A 20,284-nucleotide genomic window follows, 5' to 3' on the forward strand; every position below is an offset into this window, starting at 1 on the left:
AAAAAAGCAGAATATATATATATATATATATATATGATCATAACCAACAATAATCTGGCACTAATTCTGTCACTGGTGACCTGGTAAGCATTACTGCAAATGTATTTTCAAAATTCAGCACTCTTTTTTTTCCTTATTTCCACCAGTCCGGAGGTACTTTCTGTCCCTTTAGACACATTTGTTCTGAACTTCTCTAGCTCAATGTGTCTCAGACACAATGAAATCCTATCTCCTTGTATACTTCATTGTGTCACAGTAGCAACAAGGCAGAAATACTGTAATTTACTTTGCTGGAATATGCTGACTATAACCTGAACTCTGCAATTACAATTTAGTCTTTTTTGTCCCTTATGGAGATAATAAAGATCAGGCTGTTGCCAATTTGTTGCTGTTGCTCTCAGGTCACAGGGGTGATCGTGAAATCTTAGCATCTTTCCACTGCTTTGCTGAGCAGCTCCATTATAGCCATTAGAGTATAAACAGTCTAGATTTCCTGGAACCATTTCAGCATACAAGCAATTATTAGACTTGCCTTTTCAAATAAATGCTGATAACCCCTTACATAACTTAAAGGTTAAAGGAAAGAAAAAAAAAAAAAAAAAGAAAGAGCAGCGAAAAACTGAACAACTCAAGGGCCAGCAGGGTTTGCTGGTGTTGATGGGTCTGATTTTACACAAAAATGAAAATTAATTTTCCAAGGACGGTTTCTCTCATGAAAGTAAATAGCATTTCAGCAGCAAATTCAAGGACTGATTATGTTTAATCATCTTATATGTCCTATGCAGTAGCAACAACTTCAACACATGCAGGAGAATGCTGGCAGAAGCTCTGTGCAAACATTGTTCATGTGTTAACTCAAGCAAATATTTCCTCTGGGCTAATTTCTGAAAGTAAGAAACCATTTGTCTGTCTAATTATATGAACAAAGAAAGTAATTAGAATGTACAACAGATTTTCAGTAATCACACGTGTTTGTGCGAATTGGCATAGGAAACTGTAAGTCAGCAGCAATCTGACTTTTGTCACAGTTAGAAATAGACCTATATGAATTTTAATAGACTTTTAAGTGACTGAACTTTAAGAAAGATATTTGAAAAATGCTATTGATTTTGTTTTCTAAGAGTCTTAAAGTGCCATCTTAAGCCTTTGGATATTATGTGCTTTGAAGTTGAAGCAAATACAGAAGTAAAATGGGAAAAATTGAAATGGACTTAAACTGCAAAATGCAGGGCTACAACACATATTCTGAGTAGGTTGAAATGGGAGATATGCTTAAATCTCAAAATAGAGATTAAGTGTTGTGCTTCAGATCCAGGAGCCAATGCACAGATGTGTCCAAATATGTTTTTCACCACTTTCTAATAATATTAAAAATCCTCCAAACCAGAACAAAACCATAATGGTGAATTATGGCAAGGAAGCACAAGGGTGATCTTTTTTGGTCAAGTTCAATGGTAGCAAATGCACGAGAAGAAAGCATGCAAACGAGACATTAGGCATGAAAGACTTTATAATGTGCCAACGTACCATGTTATAGCAATGAAAACATATCCATCAAATTAAACAATATGAAGATTTCAACACTATTTGGCTGTGAATGGAGACAGAACATGTCTTCCTCCCGTGTTCATTTAGTAGACATTATCTCCTCATTTCTCCTCCAGCCTTATCTAGACGGGCCATATGCTAGGGTGCTGGTAGGCTCTTATCTGCCAGAACAATTTTATACCCTGTTCCATTGTCTGTATGGAACAGAAGGCTCAAACACATTAAAAACATCAATGACTACTCTTGGAGAGGTCACAGTTAAAAGTACCATAAAGAAATGCAAGTTATTATTTAGACACTGTAGATGTGATAAAGAAATCTCTAAAGTCTGAAGAGACAGAGACAGAGAGGAAAGAAACATGATAAGGCAAACAAAACCAAGTTAACTCAGGAACTTAAAAACAGCAGGAAAAATAATGTGTATAATAAAATCCAGCCTAAATTTTATTTTGCATTGTTATTCTCATGCAATTCTCTGGAATACATAACGTGATGACCCATATCAGAGGTTGGTTGTCTATATAGGTACAACATTTTCAAGAGTGTCCTCAGGAGAATTGCTTTGGTGCTTCTAACAAAATTAGCTTAAATTGTTTCCTGGAAACATGATTATATCTACACAGCTATTGCATTTCTTGGCCATTGGCAATTAAGGCATAAAATACACATGAAGTCAAATCACAAGCTGATGAAATTCAAATATATTGCAGTTGTTTTAATAGCATAGCACTGATTTATATCAGCTGCAAATCTGCTTCATGCTGATGCGCACGCTGGTTATCATCTTGAAGGATCATAAAGTATTTTATGAATTAACGTCTTGAAGCATTTATCACATCTACTTGAAAAGAAGATAAAAGTCTCTTCTTTTTTGGACAATCTGTCACATCAGAATCTGTGGTGCCATCTATGGTAGACTGCAGCTTTAAATCTATAAAATCCTTTGTAGGTACTGAGTTTCATCTGTGTTTACTGATAGACACCAGTGGCTCAATAGGTGCCACTGACTGACAGCTGAACCTCCATGGAAATCTGGGGGCTTGACTGAACTCTAACATTCAGTGTTGCAGTGATCTGTTTATGCAGCCTTTTCCGTGTGGCAGCTATGAAAGCAAATGGAACCTTCACTGCCAGCAGACACATTGCCCTCTCAATTACATCCACTCAAGATCTTCAGCAAGTGTTCATATACTGAAAAATGCATAAACAACTGAGCTGCCAAAATATTTCATGGAAAAGTATTTTAAATACACACACTAGTGCTTTTCAAATTAAAATAATTTGGACACAAGAGACATAAATATGGAATATATGGTCACTACCTCTTCAAAGTGTTTCTAACACACAGAAGAATTTTTTTTTTATTTAGAAAAGTTTAATGGTACTGAGTTCTTTTAAAAATTGATATTAAGATAAAACCAGACATCTCTTTCTCCTTTTATTTCCAGTCCTGTCCTCATTTACTGCCATGTGACTTCCCAGGAAAATCTCTAATGTAACCTGACTGCAGCAGCTCAGTCCCTTTCTGTTTATGAGTTTTATCTTCTGTACCATGTCTCTGATAAGGAGTGATGTTTGAGGGAAGGATGGCCATTAATTAGGGATTAAGCCCTTCCCCAGTGACAAGGAAATGTTAGAGGAGAGTATTGCTCTTTTGTGCAAAGTATTATCTCAGTTCTTCAAAACATTAAATGAAAGAAGTAGGATAAGTAATCTTCCAGGAGCGAGGACAGGAGGTGGATTGCAGTTTTCACTCTGACTTCTCACATTGAATATAGACTGTGACTATATTTAACATGTTTTTAATTAATTACTAATCACATATCCATTGCACTTTAGTATTTTTCTGTAAGAACTAATTTTGCTGAACTTGCAGGTGAAAGAATCCTAAATATATAGGGTTGTTTATTTAGAGAGTGACTATTGCAATGTGGTCTTGATATAGGAGAACATTTTGAATTCCCTTTGTCTCCGTCTGGATAAGCACTGCATGAGCTGGCACGCTGCAGAAATGTAGGAATTAGCAGAGAAATTGTTTGCAGGAATTAGGAATCCTTGTGGAGAGTATGAGGCATGTCTGACGTGTGTTCAGCATTACAGCTACCCTGTAATTCTACTTGCAGTTTCATTGACATCACTGCTGAGGTGGAGATTAGGGATGCAGTCTTCTGCCCACCATCTAATTCATTTCTTTGCTCCACTACAAAGTTTTCAGATTTTTCTGAATCATTTCTCTGCCTCTTTTTTTTTTTTTTTTTTTTTTTTCACCAGAATTGAAGAGGATGTTCCCCAACAAGGACAGTCTGGCTGCTCAAAGGCAATTTTTCTTCCTGGAAACACAGAACATCTCTCTTCTCAAAAGGAAAAATTACTTCTGACTCAGCCTATGTGAGGTAAAGGAGTAAAAATTACCTTTGAGTGCACTCATTGTACCTATAGACCTACTGAGATGTGTCTGCCTGGTTGGATTTTCCCCCCGAGTGTGCCTAAACAGCTTCCTGATCACGAATAACACCATGTAAGTTATCTTTGCACCTTTTATAAAGGTATTGCCAGTGCTTTCATTACCTTCTGTAGCCATACCCTTAATTCACTTTTTCAAATACAATGATGGCGTGACAAAAAAAAGAAGAGAAAATTCTGGTAGTATAAAACAGTGCTTATGCTGCTCTGCTAAAGGATCCAAAAGGAACAAGGGACTCTCAGTGAAAACAGTGAGTTTCTGGAGCATTAAACACTGCTATATTATCATTCACTGATCACTGCTGTCATTGCTTTGGCACCTTAGCATAACCATAATGACAATTCTTCTTCTTTTTTTTTTTAATTTGTAAATTATTAATCAGTCTTTGCAAAGTAAATTCTTGAAAATTCCTTCACATCTCTCAGCACTTTCTGAGGAGGGGACACTGTATATCTTGAAAAGTAGATCTGTATGCTCTAGATTATGGAATACAATGAAGAAACAAGAACCTTGAAGAGACCAGCCAGTGAGCACGTACGCATTTATTTTTCATTCAGCACTACTATTCTCTTGCCATTAGAATTTTTGGCTCAGTTCCTCAATCCTCAAACACCTCATTCACATGCCAAAATTCACATTATATACTTCTGTGTACAAAATTATGCCACGTTATGTAAGAGGCATCAAAAGCATCTGTACCTCAGAGTCAGTTTTCATTAATCAAGAAAGCAAATAAACCAAATACATGTGCACATAATATGTGGTGAAAAGGCCTGAATTTTAAAATATTTGGGATTAGACATTATTGCTATTCAGAATATGACAATTTTTGGATTCATAATCAGGCAGTAACATCTACTGTGGTAAGATTATGATGAGACCTGTGGAATTCAACTTATAATGGTGATGTTAGGGTGAAATCTTGTCCTACAATTACAGCTGGTGTGGTAGAGTTGGTTATCTGAGCTGACCCAGCACAATGAATCATTAATGCCCAGGCTGGCCCAAGAACTCCAGTGAGATGAGATGAGATAATCAGCTGAAGCACTGGCCAGTTTCCCAGCAAAGCAGCTGGTCAACAGTTACAGGAATTCTCCAAGTGGGAATTTTGTACAGTTTAGGACATTTCCCTATGTAACTCCTGCTGTGCACACTCCAGTTAAGATACATTAATTGTACATTGAAGGTGTGCTCATGAATTTCCTGAGGAGAATCTGTCAGTCTCAGGCATCTCCCCAACAGCTTCTGCTTCAGAACTGACCAAACTGCACATAGATAATTTAAAATATAAGTATAAACTGCTCTTGTATGTGCAGAAATGATCACATAGGAGAGGCTTTTGTGCATAGCCAATACAGAGGATGTTTTGTACATACTGTGAGGAAATCAGAGACAATGGATGGTGCATCTGCTGTTATGGTCACCCAGGACCACAGGCCAGCTGGCTTGTAAGAATCCAACAGCACAAAAGTTCAGCTAAAGATGCTACTGAAAGGGTGGTTTTAACAGTGACTGTTCTCTTAGAGAGATTTGACTCCTCATGTGAGCTTTACTGAGGATTGTGGTTTTTAACATACACACTTCCTGTGTTTATGCAACAAGTATAAATGCAGACAAAATGAGTCAACACGTCATTTTGGTGCTTTTGATAAGAAAGAAAGGCAGGGAGAAAGGAAGAGCAAAAAGACCCAAAGGGAAAAATAAAAGCAAACAAAGAAAGAGAAAGAAAGCAGCCAGGGAAGCAATCAGACATGGAACGTAGATGAATATCCAAAACTCTTGTAGTGAGATAACTGTGATGATATAAGAGTATGTAGTTTTAAATTTTCCAATATTTTAAGTAACTTTTGCTGCATAATAGACTTCTGTGTCTTCCTCTGGTTCATAGTCATGGTCTGGTTAATAAACACAGATGTTTACTATTAGTTTGCAGATAATGTTTAATAAAATTTAATTATTTTTAAAGCCATGTGCCTATCTCTGGTAAAGGTCATTTGGAAAGCTGAAGGCTAAGCAAAACACACTGCACATTTGAAGAGAGTTTTCATGTACTGAAGTTATTCAGACACTCGAGAAGAGGGAAGGAAGGGAGGTGCATAGTCAAGAAGTTACAGTACTTCAAAGATGCACAAAGAGTGAAAACTAAAACTAATTCTTCGGTTTCAAGGCCACCCTATTTTCTACCTTTGACTCTTTTCTGTACAATTTCCATTTAGACCTTTAAATATTTGTAAGGAAATCTATGTATGCATCATACAGAAATGTATCTGTGCAGGTCTCCAAGCGTGTATCTGGACTGAAACACAACAGTATGACTGCAACTTGTGGACAGAGCCAAGCTTACTTTCTCCAATTAGAATTTAAGCACATTATTATACAGCTATAGCAGTGAGCAATCCCAGTGTGGGCTATACAACCTTAGCAGGACCCTGAGTACATTTTTGATCCTATGTGACCTCATTCGTGCATAGACATAAGAAGTCAATATCTACACCTTGGGCTTACCCATCACTGCTCACAAGGTGTTTTCCCTGAGGCACAATGTGTTGCTGTTATTGCCAGCAGGATAGTTAGTGAAGTATTTGAAACAGGCATTTCCCACTGCATAAGGGTAATTAATTTTACATAGGAGAGCAGGCTTCAGCATCACTAAATCACGAGCTTTACAGCTGTGTGGTTGTAATTCCTCTTATTTTTGAGTAACAGAGCAGCTTGGATCACAGCATTACTCATCAGCCTGCAGGGCAAAGATCCCTACAAGGATGCCAAGGAGTTCCTGTGGACTGGGAGGGCCTGGAGCAGCACAGGATGACACACAGCAGAGCTGGCAGCTCCTTTCAGACTGGGCTGTGTGGGTGGAGGGGTCTTTCTGCAGCCTGAAATCATCAGTGGGTGTTACGCTGACTAACAAGAAAATACCTCATAATGCATACAGAACATTCATTTAACACCCTAAATATGAGGTGGGTACTGAGGATGGAAATTATCAAGACTTTACTGCCAGAAAACCTGAGAAAACAATATTTAGCAATTCAAGTAAGTTCATGCCACTTTCTACTTAATGCTCGAGGGAACACCAGGGTTGGCAGTCGGTAATTAGTTCTGTGCAGAAATAGAGTTTGACACACACTACTAGAATTTTTTAAGCAAGTTGAAAGAAAGTCCGATGGTTTCACAACCAAACTGCTTAAAGCATCTACCTCTGAGAGAACAAAAAGAGTGCATTGAAATAACTTTGAGTTCCATATTAGTATTAGATGTGAGAAAGGGTGCAATTCCAGAAGCTCAGACAGAGACCTTACCTGTGCCAGGTCCTGTAACTGGCAGCCTTTTACAGTTTGACACATGAAAATATCACACTACATTGCAGTTCTCAGCCTGGGAGGTGAATGAATTTCACCTCTGCCACTTTCATCTCCTTGGCAAGCAGACTCTGACTTACATGAACATTTGTGTCAGTGTCAGGGAAAAAGAGAATGAATCTGAAGTGCTGATAAATGTATCCATGTGAAGATATCACAGAAAAATGGGATCTGATTGTTCTGCTAACCCCCTCTATGGGGGTAGCTGGGCCAGGGGGAGGGTAGAGTTCCAGAACAGAAATAATAAAATTCTCAGTTCTGTACATGTTGAACACCTACACAAGCTTATTTTATAAGGACTCATGCAGAGAATATAGAGTTACATAAAAAGCAACAGCAAAACAGACTGTTCATATGGATAACACAACAGATTTTCCTCTGTTTTTAACGTCTGTACAGCTTATATCTCTTGAACAGATGTCATGACCTTTTTTATGCACTGCTGCTTTCTGTTATAGCCAAAGAGCAAGATTTAAAATGACCGCTGAATTTCCTGCTGCATAGACACAGGAGCTATTTTTAATACTGGAAATCTTTTGTATAATTCATGCTAATTAAATTAATTATCATGTCTGGTAGAGGGTTTTTTACCTGAAACTGTGTGATCCTTTGGGTCTCTCAGTAGTTTGAGCCTTGTATGAGGGAAAATGTACTGCAGGGGCTTCCCATTTATCTGAGGAACACAAATATGCATGTCATAAAAAGATAAACCAATAACATTTGCATCAATAATTTCAGACAGTTGAAACAGAAACGAGCAAACTTCATTCAGGGAAATATCACAACTTCTCAATTCAAAAACTCTCCCAAGTTTGGAAACATTTGTCAGACTGCAAATTCCTTCTGTGGGGTAATGAATATTTTCTTCCATAACTCCAGATTAATTTCAAATATGGTACTAGATCTGATTTTTCTGAGTGACTAGAAAGTGGTCATTCTATTCTGAAGCTTCTTTTAACCTTAATCCTTAATTCTAGCAGTGTTTATCAGAAGAAAGAAAAAAAATATTTTCTTAGACAAGTAAACAAAGGGTTAGTTTAATGTGCTACTATCCACGAGTTACTGCTTTAGTTTCAGCAAAACCACACGGTCCAATGTACCCCTTGTCTTCAAATTCCAAAAGCCATTTGAAAGACCCAAACTAAAACTCACAGGACTACATTCTGTATGAAAATGTGCAACATCTACCTGGGCTGATCCCAGACCAAGCAATGCACCCTACAACACACTCTAAAGTGCCAGTTTTCCAGCTGGAATGATCCCACCTGGCCCACGGTTTGGGCATGGGAGGGGCAAGCCCACACCAAAATGCCTCTGCAGAGCTTTGGTGGCAACACTGCCCTCACAACCATGACAGCCCCCCTTTGCTGCAGTTTTGGTCTTTTGGTAGCAAAGCTGAACCCATCACTTCTCTGCCTCAGCGTGTTGGCTCCTGGCAATGCACCCGGACCAGGAGGAGGGAACATGACTGTGCCTGGCCCAGGATGGGAGCTCAGGGAGCAGCCTCAAGGAGCCAAGGGGACAATAATACTCAGCATGGCAATGCAGCAGCTTGAGGATATCAGCAGCCTGCTGCCAAGAGTTTATTACTATTATTTATATTTAAGTAGCATTTAAAGGGATTAAGCTCCTCCTGAGTCAAGCATTTCAAACCTAGTTTTGCCCTGGAGAGTTTATGAAGTTAATGGATAGCACACATAAATGATGGGAAGGGAAATAGAGAGGACAAGGGACTTGCTTAGCTCTGTCCCACAGTAAACAAAAGAGTTTATACATCTGTTGTAATAAGTCAGTTACTTATACATTGAATGATATTGCATCTAGAACACTCAAATCCTCCCATAACACAGTGAGAGAAATATTGACTGTAATTAATGTCAGACATAAAGGATATCATGGATTTGTACTCCAGAATAAATAAGAACATGAGATCAGGCAGACATTTGAAATTATAACGAGATTTTGTCAAAATATAGATTCTAATACTACCAGGAGTGTATAAAGTTCCATGAGGCTTCCACACTCATTAATGATAGGGAGAGTGCTATGTTCACTGTCAGAAATTCAGCAAGTTTTATATAACAATAAAAGTGATGCATTTGTCACAGGTAGCTTACATGAAATTTGATAAAATCTGAAAGAATGCATCTAATGTTATTATGAATTAAATTAAAAAATACGAAATATTGCTGTTTACAAGAAGTGTACGAACACATTTGAATAGATCCTTATATGGGATCCATTTTGGTGGGAGTAATTCAATTTAACTGAGGAATGCTGCAGCTCCTAAACTTCATATTGTTTTACTTGCTCTATCTTCTTTCATTTTTAAATAAAAAACAAACCAAAACAAAAAAAATCCAGGAATATTCAATGCTATATTGTACACGACTGCTAACAAGGATATCAGAAAATATAGACTGTCTCCTTCTTTAGCCTATTACTTCCTCATTACTTCCAGAATTTTATGAGAAGAATAAATCTTTGTGATTCATATAGGTCTAAATAAAAGCATTGAATTTTATTAGTGTCCAGGGTAGTATATTATTATTTTATTGTTGGTGGGAATCAGTACTTAAAGGGAACATGCCATTAGGCTTTTACTCTCAGACCAGTACATTTCTGAAAGTGGCAGAACAAACAGGAAAAAACAGTAGTTACTGTAAACAGATAATACCAAGAACAATTACACTGTTCTTGATGTTTTGCTTTAATCATTAGTGAGCATATTTATCTGAAATTTACTACAATATTTGAAAATCTGTAATACACACGTTATTCTGAAATTTATCTGAAAATTTATCTGAAAATTTACTAGAATATTTCAAAACTTGTAGAACACAAATTATTTTGTGTTTCCAATAGTTCACATCTTACATCCACAAAAGTTGGTTTCCCTTCACCTGAATACCTGCCAGGAATCCCTTCTAGCTGACTCTTCCCCCAGTTTTCCCAGTGAAGACAGAGAGGGACCCCACTGAAGCCACTCAGCTGTGACAGTGGAAATCCAGGCTGGTGCAGAGGGGCCATCCTTCCACTGCACAGCTGCAGGAGTGGAGAGCATCTAAGTCCACAAGGCCAGATTTAGGTCACAGGGCAAAAGTTGACTTGATCCCACTTATCTTTTACAAACCTCAGAGATTTGTGCCATCTGTCCCTGTCATGAAGATCCTTCCTCACCTCTTTGGGAGCATTCAATACACTTGATTCGTAGTTCAGAACTGGAGCATCATCGTCTTCCTCAGGAAATATAAGCCCTGGTCATGTGTGTTTCATGTTATGAGTCAGCTCAAAGGCCCTCCAAAAATGGAATGAATGGGAAATAATTGTGCAGAGAATTTCTAAGACTGCTACAGAAGATGAGTTTAAAAATGCATTTAATTTCCCATTGTCTTTAAGTGTTTTGTCTGATAAACAAACACTATGGAAGACTCATAAAAGGGAATATTATAAGCTAAAGAGGATAATCAAGAAGAAAAGATTTCCCCAGTGCTGTATTTAAGAAATAAAAATTATTTATTGTATTTTAATATTTATTCTAGGCCATAGCCACACCTATAATAAATCAACTTATCTTTGGATTGGATCACCAAAGTCATCGCTGTTCCTGGTTTTAAATGTTGCTGCATCTCCCCTTCCACTAGGGTTAGACAGGGCCTGATAAGGTGACTCTCAGCAGCTACAGCTGGTTGTTATCCTCTGGGAAATGCCATTTTCAAGGGAAACTTTACCTGAGGTAGGTGTCCAGGAACAAGATGGTGGATGCTCAAGGTGGTGGGTTAGGGAGTATCCATCCCAATTTCGGAATACCACAGGTACTTACATGAGTACACAAGGCCTGTGCAAGCTGGTACCAAGAATTTTCCCAGCTGTGGTAATTCTGCCCCTTTGACCCTCTAAATTCCCTCTGTGCAGAGCACAAATGTCGAGCTCACTAGAAATTCTCAAAGTGGAAAGTTCTTTCTTCTGATAGATCCCCAGTGATGGAGACAATTTGCAAAAGACACACTGAATAAGAACTTAACAAATACAATGTTCCTGCTCATTAATAAATTGCAAAGTGAGTTTCGTTTTCTTCTGCAATTAGGTAAATTCAACACTGACCTTTGCTCCAGAAGTCATTCTGGCATGCATAGAGAAAAATATTTCTGAGTGACTAAGAAATGAGGCACTGCCAGCGAAATTCCTTTGTGAATTACAGTGAGGGGGTGGCTAACAATCCACTCGTTAGATTAAATATTTTAACAAATACACTAAAGTTGGAAATCTCCCATTTCTCATCATATTTCCAGAGAATCTTAATCACAAAATGCTCCCCCAAGTCATAACAAAACAAAAAAAGTTTACTACAATTTAAAATAAATTATCCTTGTTAGTTGGAAAACAATGAAAACTAAGTAGATGCACTTCAAAAATGTCGAACAAAAGTTAGCAGGTAGCCTTCTGCATCTCTGCAATAAATGGTATTTTCTCATTTTAGCCTCAATGTCCACCTTATGACCAATTTTTTCATAATTTCTAAATACCTAACTGCCCCTAAAAATGCTTGACTTAAATGTCAAGAAAATTGTAGTGACCCATAAATGAAGAGAAAAGCATATAACTTTTTAGAGTGTTTAGAAATAGGGGATTGCATTCAAGAGGTTTCATATCTAGGACCCTTACCTTCTTTTTGTGATTAGAAAGCTGCTGCCTAAGTGAGCTGACGACAATATAATGGTATTATGAGGAGTTTAGGATTTTATTATTCACTTAGGTCTTAAAAAGACCCACCTATGATGACTGGAAGTATTTAAAACCCCTCACTGGAAAACTACTTATAGCCTCTTAATATACTCTCACTGTCCATGCCCTTGTCATGAATTTTTACTGCCCTAGCTCCTCCTTCTCCTACCATTCTTTCCCAAACTGTTTGTAACAGCCAGTTTAGTTCAGGATATGCAAATAATTTTCACAGAAAATAATAAGAAAAAAATTCTTGATGTCTGGAGGTTTAAAGAAGTTGCTGGTCAATTGGCAGTGACTTAGCAAACTGTTGAGCTTGACAGTGATCAGTGGGAATTTTACAATAGATTATGCATTGATCAGGTTTTACCCTCCTCAGGGAAGCAGTCCAGAATCATTACATTGGGAAATGGCTATTAAGACATTCAACTGAACTGCAATTTAATGTGGTTTCAGAATATTAAATAGCACCACGGAAGTTGCTACAGAAACAAATCTATTTTAATATTTATAATACAGTGTGTGAGCTCAATCTGCTAGGTTATAAGAAATCCGTGGAAGCCTGGAGGTTCAGGGTTGTCACTCCACTGCATTCTTGCTTCAAAAGGTCAGGGTTGTGCTTTATTTATTCCTTTTGGTTGTACAGGCTCTCTGGGATGTAATCGAGCACTTCTGATTTCATCTAGTAAGAAAACTGATGTTTCACACATGTGAATCAGAATCTTCTGGAATACACATGTGGTAGTGGTCATAAAAATATTTTAATTTTTTGACACAGAAGATCATAAAAATAGCAAACTTAGAACCAATAAGTGTACTTGGAAGTACTGATATATTACAAGCAGTAATACAGTAATGTAGCAGATGCAAATTATTCTTTCTGTGACTAGTTTGAGGTCAGTAAGGGATATTAAGGGAGCTGTAATGGATTAATTCCTGTGTTAACCAGGAAACTTCCCTCCTAACCGATTTCAGGAAATCACCTGCAGCAAAGGAAGCTCTGGGGGAGGGTGGATATGTTCAGAGGGTTCTGGGTGGAGAATGACTTGACATTTTTGTCTCTAGAGTACATTATACTTAAACACTACAGGTTCCCATGCAGGACTGAGGTGTGGATACAGGAGACAGGCAGCATGGTACAATGAATTCAGTAATCCTTTTGTTACACACAGGGCTGAAAAAGCCCTTAGGGAGTGGTTACTTTGCCTCACCACTCTCATTGGCCTGATATGGTTCATTTGCCTTCATCACTGTGGAGCTAACGAAACTTCCAAAAAGTATCTCTGGCCCTTTTTATCTTGTCACAAAGCAATTTAATTTCTGGATGTGTCTGAAAATATATTTGTTTTTAACTTGGCTTAAACAAATGTTCACAGAAGACACTTGACGTACACAAGCTCTGAGTAACATTTTGATTAGGAGATGATGTGGAGTTGGTGAGACCTGGCATTTCTCCCTTCTGCAGAGTCACTGATACTTTTTTGTACTGGAGTGTGACTGACAGTAGCTACCCTGGATGGAAACAGAAGAAGAGACTGTTGTAAAGCTTCTCCTCACACATCCCTTCTGCGGAGGCTTTACATGGCATCAGACAGAATTATTTAGAACATGCTCACTCTCAAATTTACACCCCATATTTCACAAAACTTTAAAAAATGCCTCTGGGAAGATTTTAATGCTGTATCTCTATTTCCATATAAGCATGGGGATATCACAACAGCTTGAGGGAGAAAAAAAATACATGTTTTCTTCATGGAAATATCCAAGAAGAAACAAGAATTCTTAGGCCCTTTAATCTTCCTGCTGAAAAAATTGAACAGAATTTTTCAACCAGTGCTAGTGTAGTGCTATTTATATGAGAGAACCAGCAAAGATCAGATCTCTGTGACTAAGACCTTGCCTTGGAAGTGTTTCCCAGGACAAAAGTTCTGGAGCTCTAGAAGTTACTTTTACTAACCGACTCCTTATCACAAAGCTCAGGATTTGCAGTAATTCTTTTGGAAAAGCCTGATTTTCAGGGAAATTTTCAATTTTACCTCAGGAAGCTGTAGTGGTAAAATACAATTTCGTATGCTTTGAATAATAAACGTTTCTCATGAGAATTAAAGTGCTCAGAGAGACTTTTTTTAACTATTGCCAGTGATATTAAAAGCTGCTAAGAGTAAAAAACATGCTTTATCTTGCAATTCAGTTGATTCATAGAATCATAGATCTATTTGGATTGCTATAAGAATTATAACATGTAAAGACTTTTTTCTCAACAAAAAATGAGTAGGCTCAGTACAACCTAGGGTGTGTAAATCTCAATATATGCTAGAGATAGAAAAGGAGGGAAAAAATAAATGACAGCTTGTATTGTGAGACATTTTAACACTTACTTCGTAAAATCTACATTGTTGTTTCATAAAACCTGCATTTGATTGTCTAATGTCAGTGAAAATGCTCACCAGCATAAGACTCTTAAAGGCTGCATGACAGTCAGATATTCCTGTTTTGTATGTAACTGAGGAATTAATGTGGGCAATATAAGCTATTAAGTATCACAAAGGGGCCATGCAATACCTTCTCTCAGAATCACAGAATTGTGAAGGTTGGAAAAGACTTCTAAGATGATAAAATCCAGCTGTCAACCCAGTATCACCACCATGTTCACCACAGACCATGTCCTCAAGTGCCATATCCACGTTTCTTGAGCACTTCCAGGGATGATGACTCCGTCATTTCCCTGGGCAGCCTGTTCCAATGCTTGACCACCCTTTCCAGGAAGAGATTTTTACTAATATCTAATCTAAACCTCCTCTGGAGCAATTTGAGGTTATTTCCTCTTGTCTTGAGGAAATGCAGTCATTGCATTCATTGGATCCCATGTAAAAATGTAATCTAAATCAAAACTTAAGAATTTATACAGATATAACCTAAATCAATCAGTAAAAATGACAACTGAAACAAGCAATTGAAGAACTTAGAGATTTGAAAAACATAAACTTTGCTAATAAATAGTGGAAATGGGATGGTACACTAAGGTAAACAAGATTTCCAAGTTGGCAAGCTTGAAAAGCAGACTGTGGTAATTTTCTTTCTCTCTCGAATAAATGAAATATTCTAAGTATTAGACTGATAAAATCTTGCTGATTTATTAAATAATTAATCACAGACTGCTGAGATTATACTTACCAACTGAAAGTAGAAAAAATGTCAACGGGATAAAGGAATTATTTTCCTTCAACTACTAAAAGAAGGGGTATGAATTTGGATGGGATAAAGCTGGTAAGAGAAAATTAGACTAATTGTTTTCTTTCTTTCTTTTTTTCCCCATCGATAGAAATACTTAAGGTATATTTTCAGTTATATTTCAAAAGTCAAAAGACAACCTGCAAAATTAATATTGAATTGTAGAGGAAAGTTAATCTAATTTCATCATCAAATGTTGACAGGTTCAACAGCACTACAGCTGGATTTTGTGTAATCCTGTAGGTCCTATGGGAACTGTTGGACTCTATGATTAAATTATCAATCATTTATAAAACTAGAGGCACGTCTTATTTGACAGCTTACTTGATCTTGGTGTTGACTTAGTGGTCGAGAGTGTGGCAGCTTCTCTGGCAGCCTTCTGTCAAGGATGTGTCCATTCTCCAAACGAGGCTCTCTGGGCTTGTCAAACCAATCTGTTTCTTCCCGACGGAGATGATAGGCTTTGAAAACCAAGGACAGGTCAAATGCTCTGGTCCAGTGCTGGGCAAAGGGCAAGAATGTGCATTGGGCATAGCAAACATGCAGAGTGGTTACTAATTGGCCATGCAGCTAAAGCAAAGTTAGAGGTGAGACTTGAGACATTGAACTTGAGCATTATTTAGCTGTGAGACAGCAAAGGGAGAAGATTCTGTTTATGTCAGAAGTGTGGATATTAAATACAGAAGAAATCTACCAAGTGCTATAGCCACTTCTTCCTTCGGGCAGCTAAGAAATACACTGCAGATTTCACATATCTCTAAAATGTTTGCTGAGCAAAATTTAGTCATATTACTTATTTTGAAGCAGACTAGGAAAAAACCACAAACTCAGAAAATCCAAATCAAAACCCAAAATAACCAACCTTCAAAATGCAAAGTCCACTAATTTCCAAGTTTCTGAACTGAATATTGTTCAAAATATTTGGAAATAATCTAGAACTACATATAAGAAAATTATAACCTCTTTATGAAATTGATATCAAACTAAATCAAAGACGACAGGAAACCAATCTATCTAACCGAAGTTCTAAGCAGAAATATTATAGGTGTTGACACCTTAATTCCATCCCCCGATTTTGCAGTATGAACCTTTGTGTATGGATTTTTAATGTTTATTCTGCGAAAAATTCTACAAGACTAATATTCTGTTTGCAACAGTAAATGTATTTAGGCATCTTTTGGGGATTAAATAACATCATTTCACTGAAATCAGTTTTGCAAATGCATATATTTATGCTTACTGACTATTGGGTCAACTCACATAGGTGTCAATCCATTGGGATCAGAATCATGTCCTGTTTTCTTCTATCTTGCCAATCAGTGTAAACCAATGCATTGTCCAGGTAATGCAATGTAGAATGTAAGGCAAGTTAGAATATTATGTTTTATTAAGCAAGGTAAATTTGGAAGTCAAAGGAAGACAATCTTCATTTCAGCAAAACCATAAGGAATTGCAAACCTTAAATAACATCACTTTTTGCTACACTAACAAGAGTGAATGAACATGACACAGCAAAAATGGTAGTGGTAAAAATCTTTCCTATTTAGTTATGAAAGTAAACATCTATTTGGTTTAAAAAATAATTTTTTTAAAATTTTAATGGGAAAAAAGGAAGTTGTGTTTTTCTCATTACTAATTTCTTAAAATTTTCTGAAAAGATGAATAGCATATATGAATGATTTTTTTGAAAAGAATACGTTGTATGTGGCAAAACCAACATTCTATATTATATTAAGCCTTCAGAAAATTTTAAATCTTGATTCAGATATTATGCAGTCTCTTCCTTCATGACTGTGCACAAACTTACCCAACATCAAATGGTTTATTTATTATTATTTAGATAAGCATATATGAATTACCAGAAACATTATTAAAAGCTGATGCTTATCTTGCTACTGATTAGTTATTGATTAACTGCTATCAATAAACCATTATGATCCAGCATGCAAATATTTCATGCTTTACTCATTTCTGCTGTCTGGCCAGTACCTGCACAAAGCAGGTTCATTCACACTCGTCCTGACAGAACTTCTTTCTGAAGCTTGCATGAAGAACTTAATACATGTTCTTGACCCCAGATGCTAATGCTGGCTATCACAATCTGTGCCATCATCTGAGCAGATGAAAGAGTGATTTTTTTGTTTTTTTTTCCTCCTGCCTCAGTTGATATAACTTTTCCTGGATTACTTCTCTTGAAAGTGTAGAATTCTATACATTCAGCCTACTTTTTCTTTTTTTTTTTTTTTTTTTAACTGTGATCAAGGTGTGTACTTTATTGAAATTTAAGAAGTTATAAAATGTATGTGTTTACAGACACACACTGACACACCCCACACTCACACATACACACACACCCCATTGGTTTTGGCTTGCACAGATGGGATTTGTCAGAGCTGGAAACCCGACAACAGCCAAGATGAACCACTGACAATCTTAGAGAAGCCATCCTTTTATTCTAAGGCTAACAGAATGCAGCCAGATGGTTCCACCCAAACAGATTAACCAGGTGAGATTAAACTCCAGGCTGTGGGATTCAAGAAACTCAATCAGAGAAGTAACAGTGATCACTCTAAATCCCAGAGATGAAAAAATTACAAGGAATAGGCTGTGTTGATATCTTGATGTCTTGATATCTCAGTATTAGACTTCTAAACTCTGTTGAAGAATTGCCAAATTAGCATATAAAAGAAAAATAATACTCGAGGTGAGAAAAGGTACATTTTATACCTTTTGAACAGCAAGGGCTATTAATATTCATAAAATGGAGTACTAGCCTCAGCGTTCTTGAAAATTAGTATCTTCAGCATACTTAATAATGTATGGGAAGTGGCAGCTGTGGGGTTGACAGAGAACTATTTGCTGGATCAGAATTTTCATGGTACTGGGAACCCTAAGAAAATTCCAGGTGTTTCAAGATCTCAAAATGCTGTTTATTTTCAATGGGCAGCTCTGGACATTTTGCTCTTTTGGTACTAAGGCTACTTTTTTAACTTGTTTGAAGTTTGAAATCCCAGCGTAAGCACTACTTATGTCCTGAAGCATGGTTTTAAGATTTGTTAAAGTATGTACTTATGGGAAAAATATACATAGTACAATACTTATGTACTATGTGAAAAATAGAAGGTTTGGACTCAAAGTCCCATTTGTGTTCTCTTCTAGTATTTGTTATGGGATATCACTTATAGAAAATGAACAGTAAGTCAAGCATGTCTCCAAGTTTGAACCAAAGAAAAATAATTTAAATTTGACATTTTAACTTAGATTAATTTTTTAAAGTCTCTTAAGATGATATATCAAGCTGTAGCACAAGAAGAGTTTTCCTAAGACAGTCATTAAGATTGATTTCTTTTAATGAAATCTCATCAAGACCATGCAGCATTTGCTTAAAATAAAGAGCAGCTGAAAAGCAAATTGTGGTAAAAGGTTGGATGAAACATGCCAGAATAGCTGTCCACTGTCAGGGCATCAGATAACTACAGAGAAGAGTGCAGTCCCTAAAAAAGAAGGCCATAACTTTCTGTAGAAATGTAATTGCTTCTTTTGAACACTTTTTATCTTACATCCAAGTTATATGAATTATTTTCAATACAGGTTACTTGCTATTAGACTTCATATTTGAAAATAATGTCATGAAGTGCTTTGGTTTCCCAAGAAATAGGCTATTTGTGAAGACAAAATTTGATAGAAATTAGAAAAGGACTGCTTAAAGGGGAAGCCCTGAGTGACATATCTATCTAATACAGAATATGTGAATTGAATTATAATACTGCTGAAAGGGTCTAACTAATCAGAGACTGATTTAAAACTGAAACATGTTCAAGTTGAAGTATTACATGTATGTCTTCTACAAATATATATGAGAAATATGATGCACTGTAGGGCAGATATTTAATTCCCTATGATCTGTTCATATGAGGTAGAATAGCAGCAAATTGGATTTTTTCAGTCCAGGTTGGTTCTCCTTAGATTTCAGGATGAAAAGTCCTGTATCTTTCACAATGTGACTCTAGAATGACCCGTAAAAGTCACAAGCTGAGAAGAGACAAGATAGCATCTACTTATTAGGAAGAATGAGTTGCAACTTGGGGAAGTCCTCTCAACTGCTTTCAGATTTAATTATAGGACTCTGTATGCTAAGAATTGAAGGACAATAAAACCAGTTAAACTGCTGATAAATATCAAAAAAGCAGATGACCCTGAGTCTCTTCTGAAACACAGAGTTCATGAGGGGGTTATAAATATCTAAGAAATATGAAGAAAAACTTACAGAACAAATTCCTTAGTATGAAGTATGAGAAAGGCAAATAGATAATTTTTTCTAATGCTTATGAAAGATTCAGCATGTGTAAAAAACCAATAATGCAATAATGAACGGAGGTTAGTAGAAATGTGAAAAATAATCCATACTACTTCATAATCATGCAAATGTGTCTTTTGAGACAATCATTGCCATTTACAGACAATAGAGCGCATGCAAAGTCTCTTTTATTGTGCAGTAAATACACATAAGAAAAAGTTAAGGGAGCGCATACAATTTTGAACATATTAATTTCATTTGCCTTCAAACTGTCTTTATGATTTTTAAACAATTTTGAATATATTAAGCCTGAACTGACTCAAACAAAACTGATACATAATTTGCAATTATCAAGTACTCAACATCAGCTTTAACATTCTGCTGTACTTATTCAGAAGCAGCATTTTTAATTCCATTATTTATAATACATCAGAAAGGTTCCTTTCATGAACTTCAGTGAGTAAACTCTTGTGCTTATTTGGCAGACGTGTATGGGGTGCATATAAAACCAGCTACACTGTATAACCCATCAACAGAAGTAAAATACTTTATGTAAGTTTATTGAAGGATGTGATTGTCTTGCACCATTCAAATGAGAAATTATCTTACATAATCACAATTCTGAATGCACAGAAGTCCACATAACAGGATGCTTTC

General features: G+C 36.7%; 1 protein-coding gene across 1 annotated transcript in view; it reads right to left on the bottom strand.

Moving 5' to 3' along the window:
* Positions 1 to 20,284, bottom strand: part of PCLO (piccolo presynaptic cytomatrix protein) — a 322,162-nt gene that overhangs the window by 117,732 nt on the left and 184,146 nt on the right. Inside the window, exons 8-9 of the mRNA XM_088165885.1 lie at positions 15,655 to 15,791; positions 7,966 to 8,047 (exon numbers count right to left, since the gene is read on the bottom strand). Coding sequence (XP_088022011.1) covers positions 7,966 to 8,047; positions 15,655 to 15,791 — 219 coding nt within the window. The remainder of the gene's footprint in view (positions 1 to 7,965; positions 8,048 to 15,654; positions 15,792 to 20,284) is intronic.

Source organism: Sturnus vulgaris, chromosome 5 (genome assembly GCF_052056855.1).
Source record: "Sturnus vulgaris isolate bStuVul1 chromosome 5, bStuVul1.hap1, whole genome shotgun sequence".
Lineage (NCBI taxonomy): Eukaryota > Metazoa > Chordata > Aves > Passeriformes > Sturnidae > Sturnus > Sturnus vulgaris.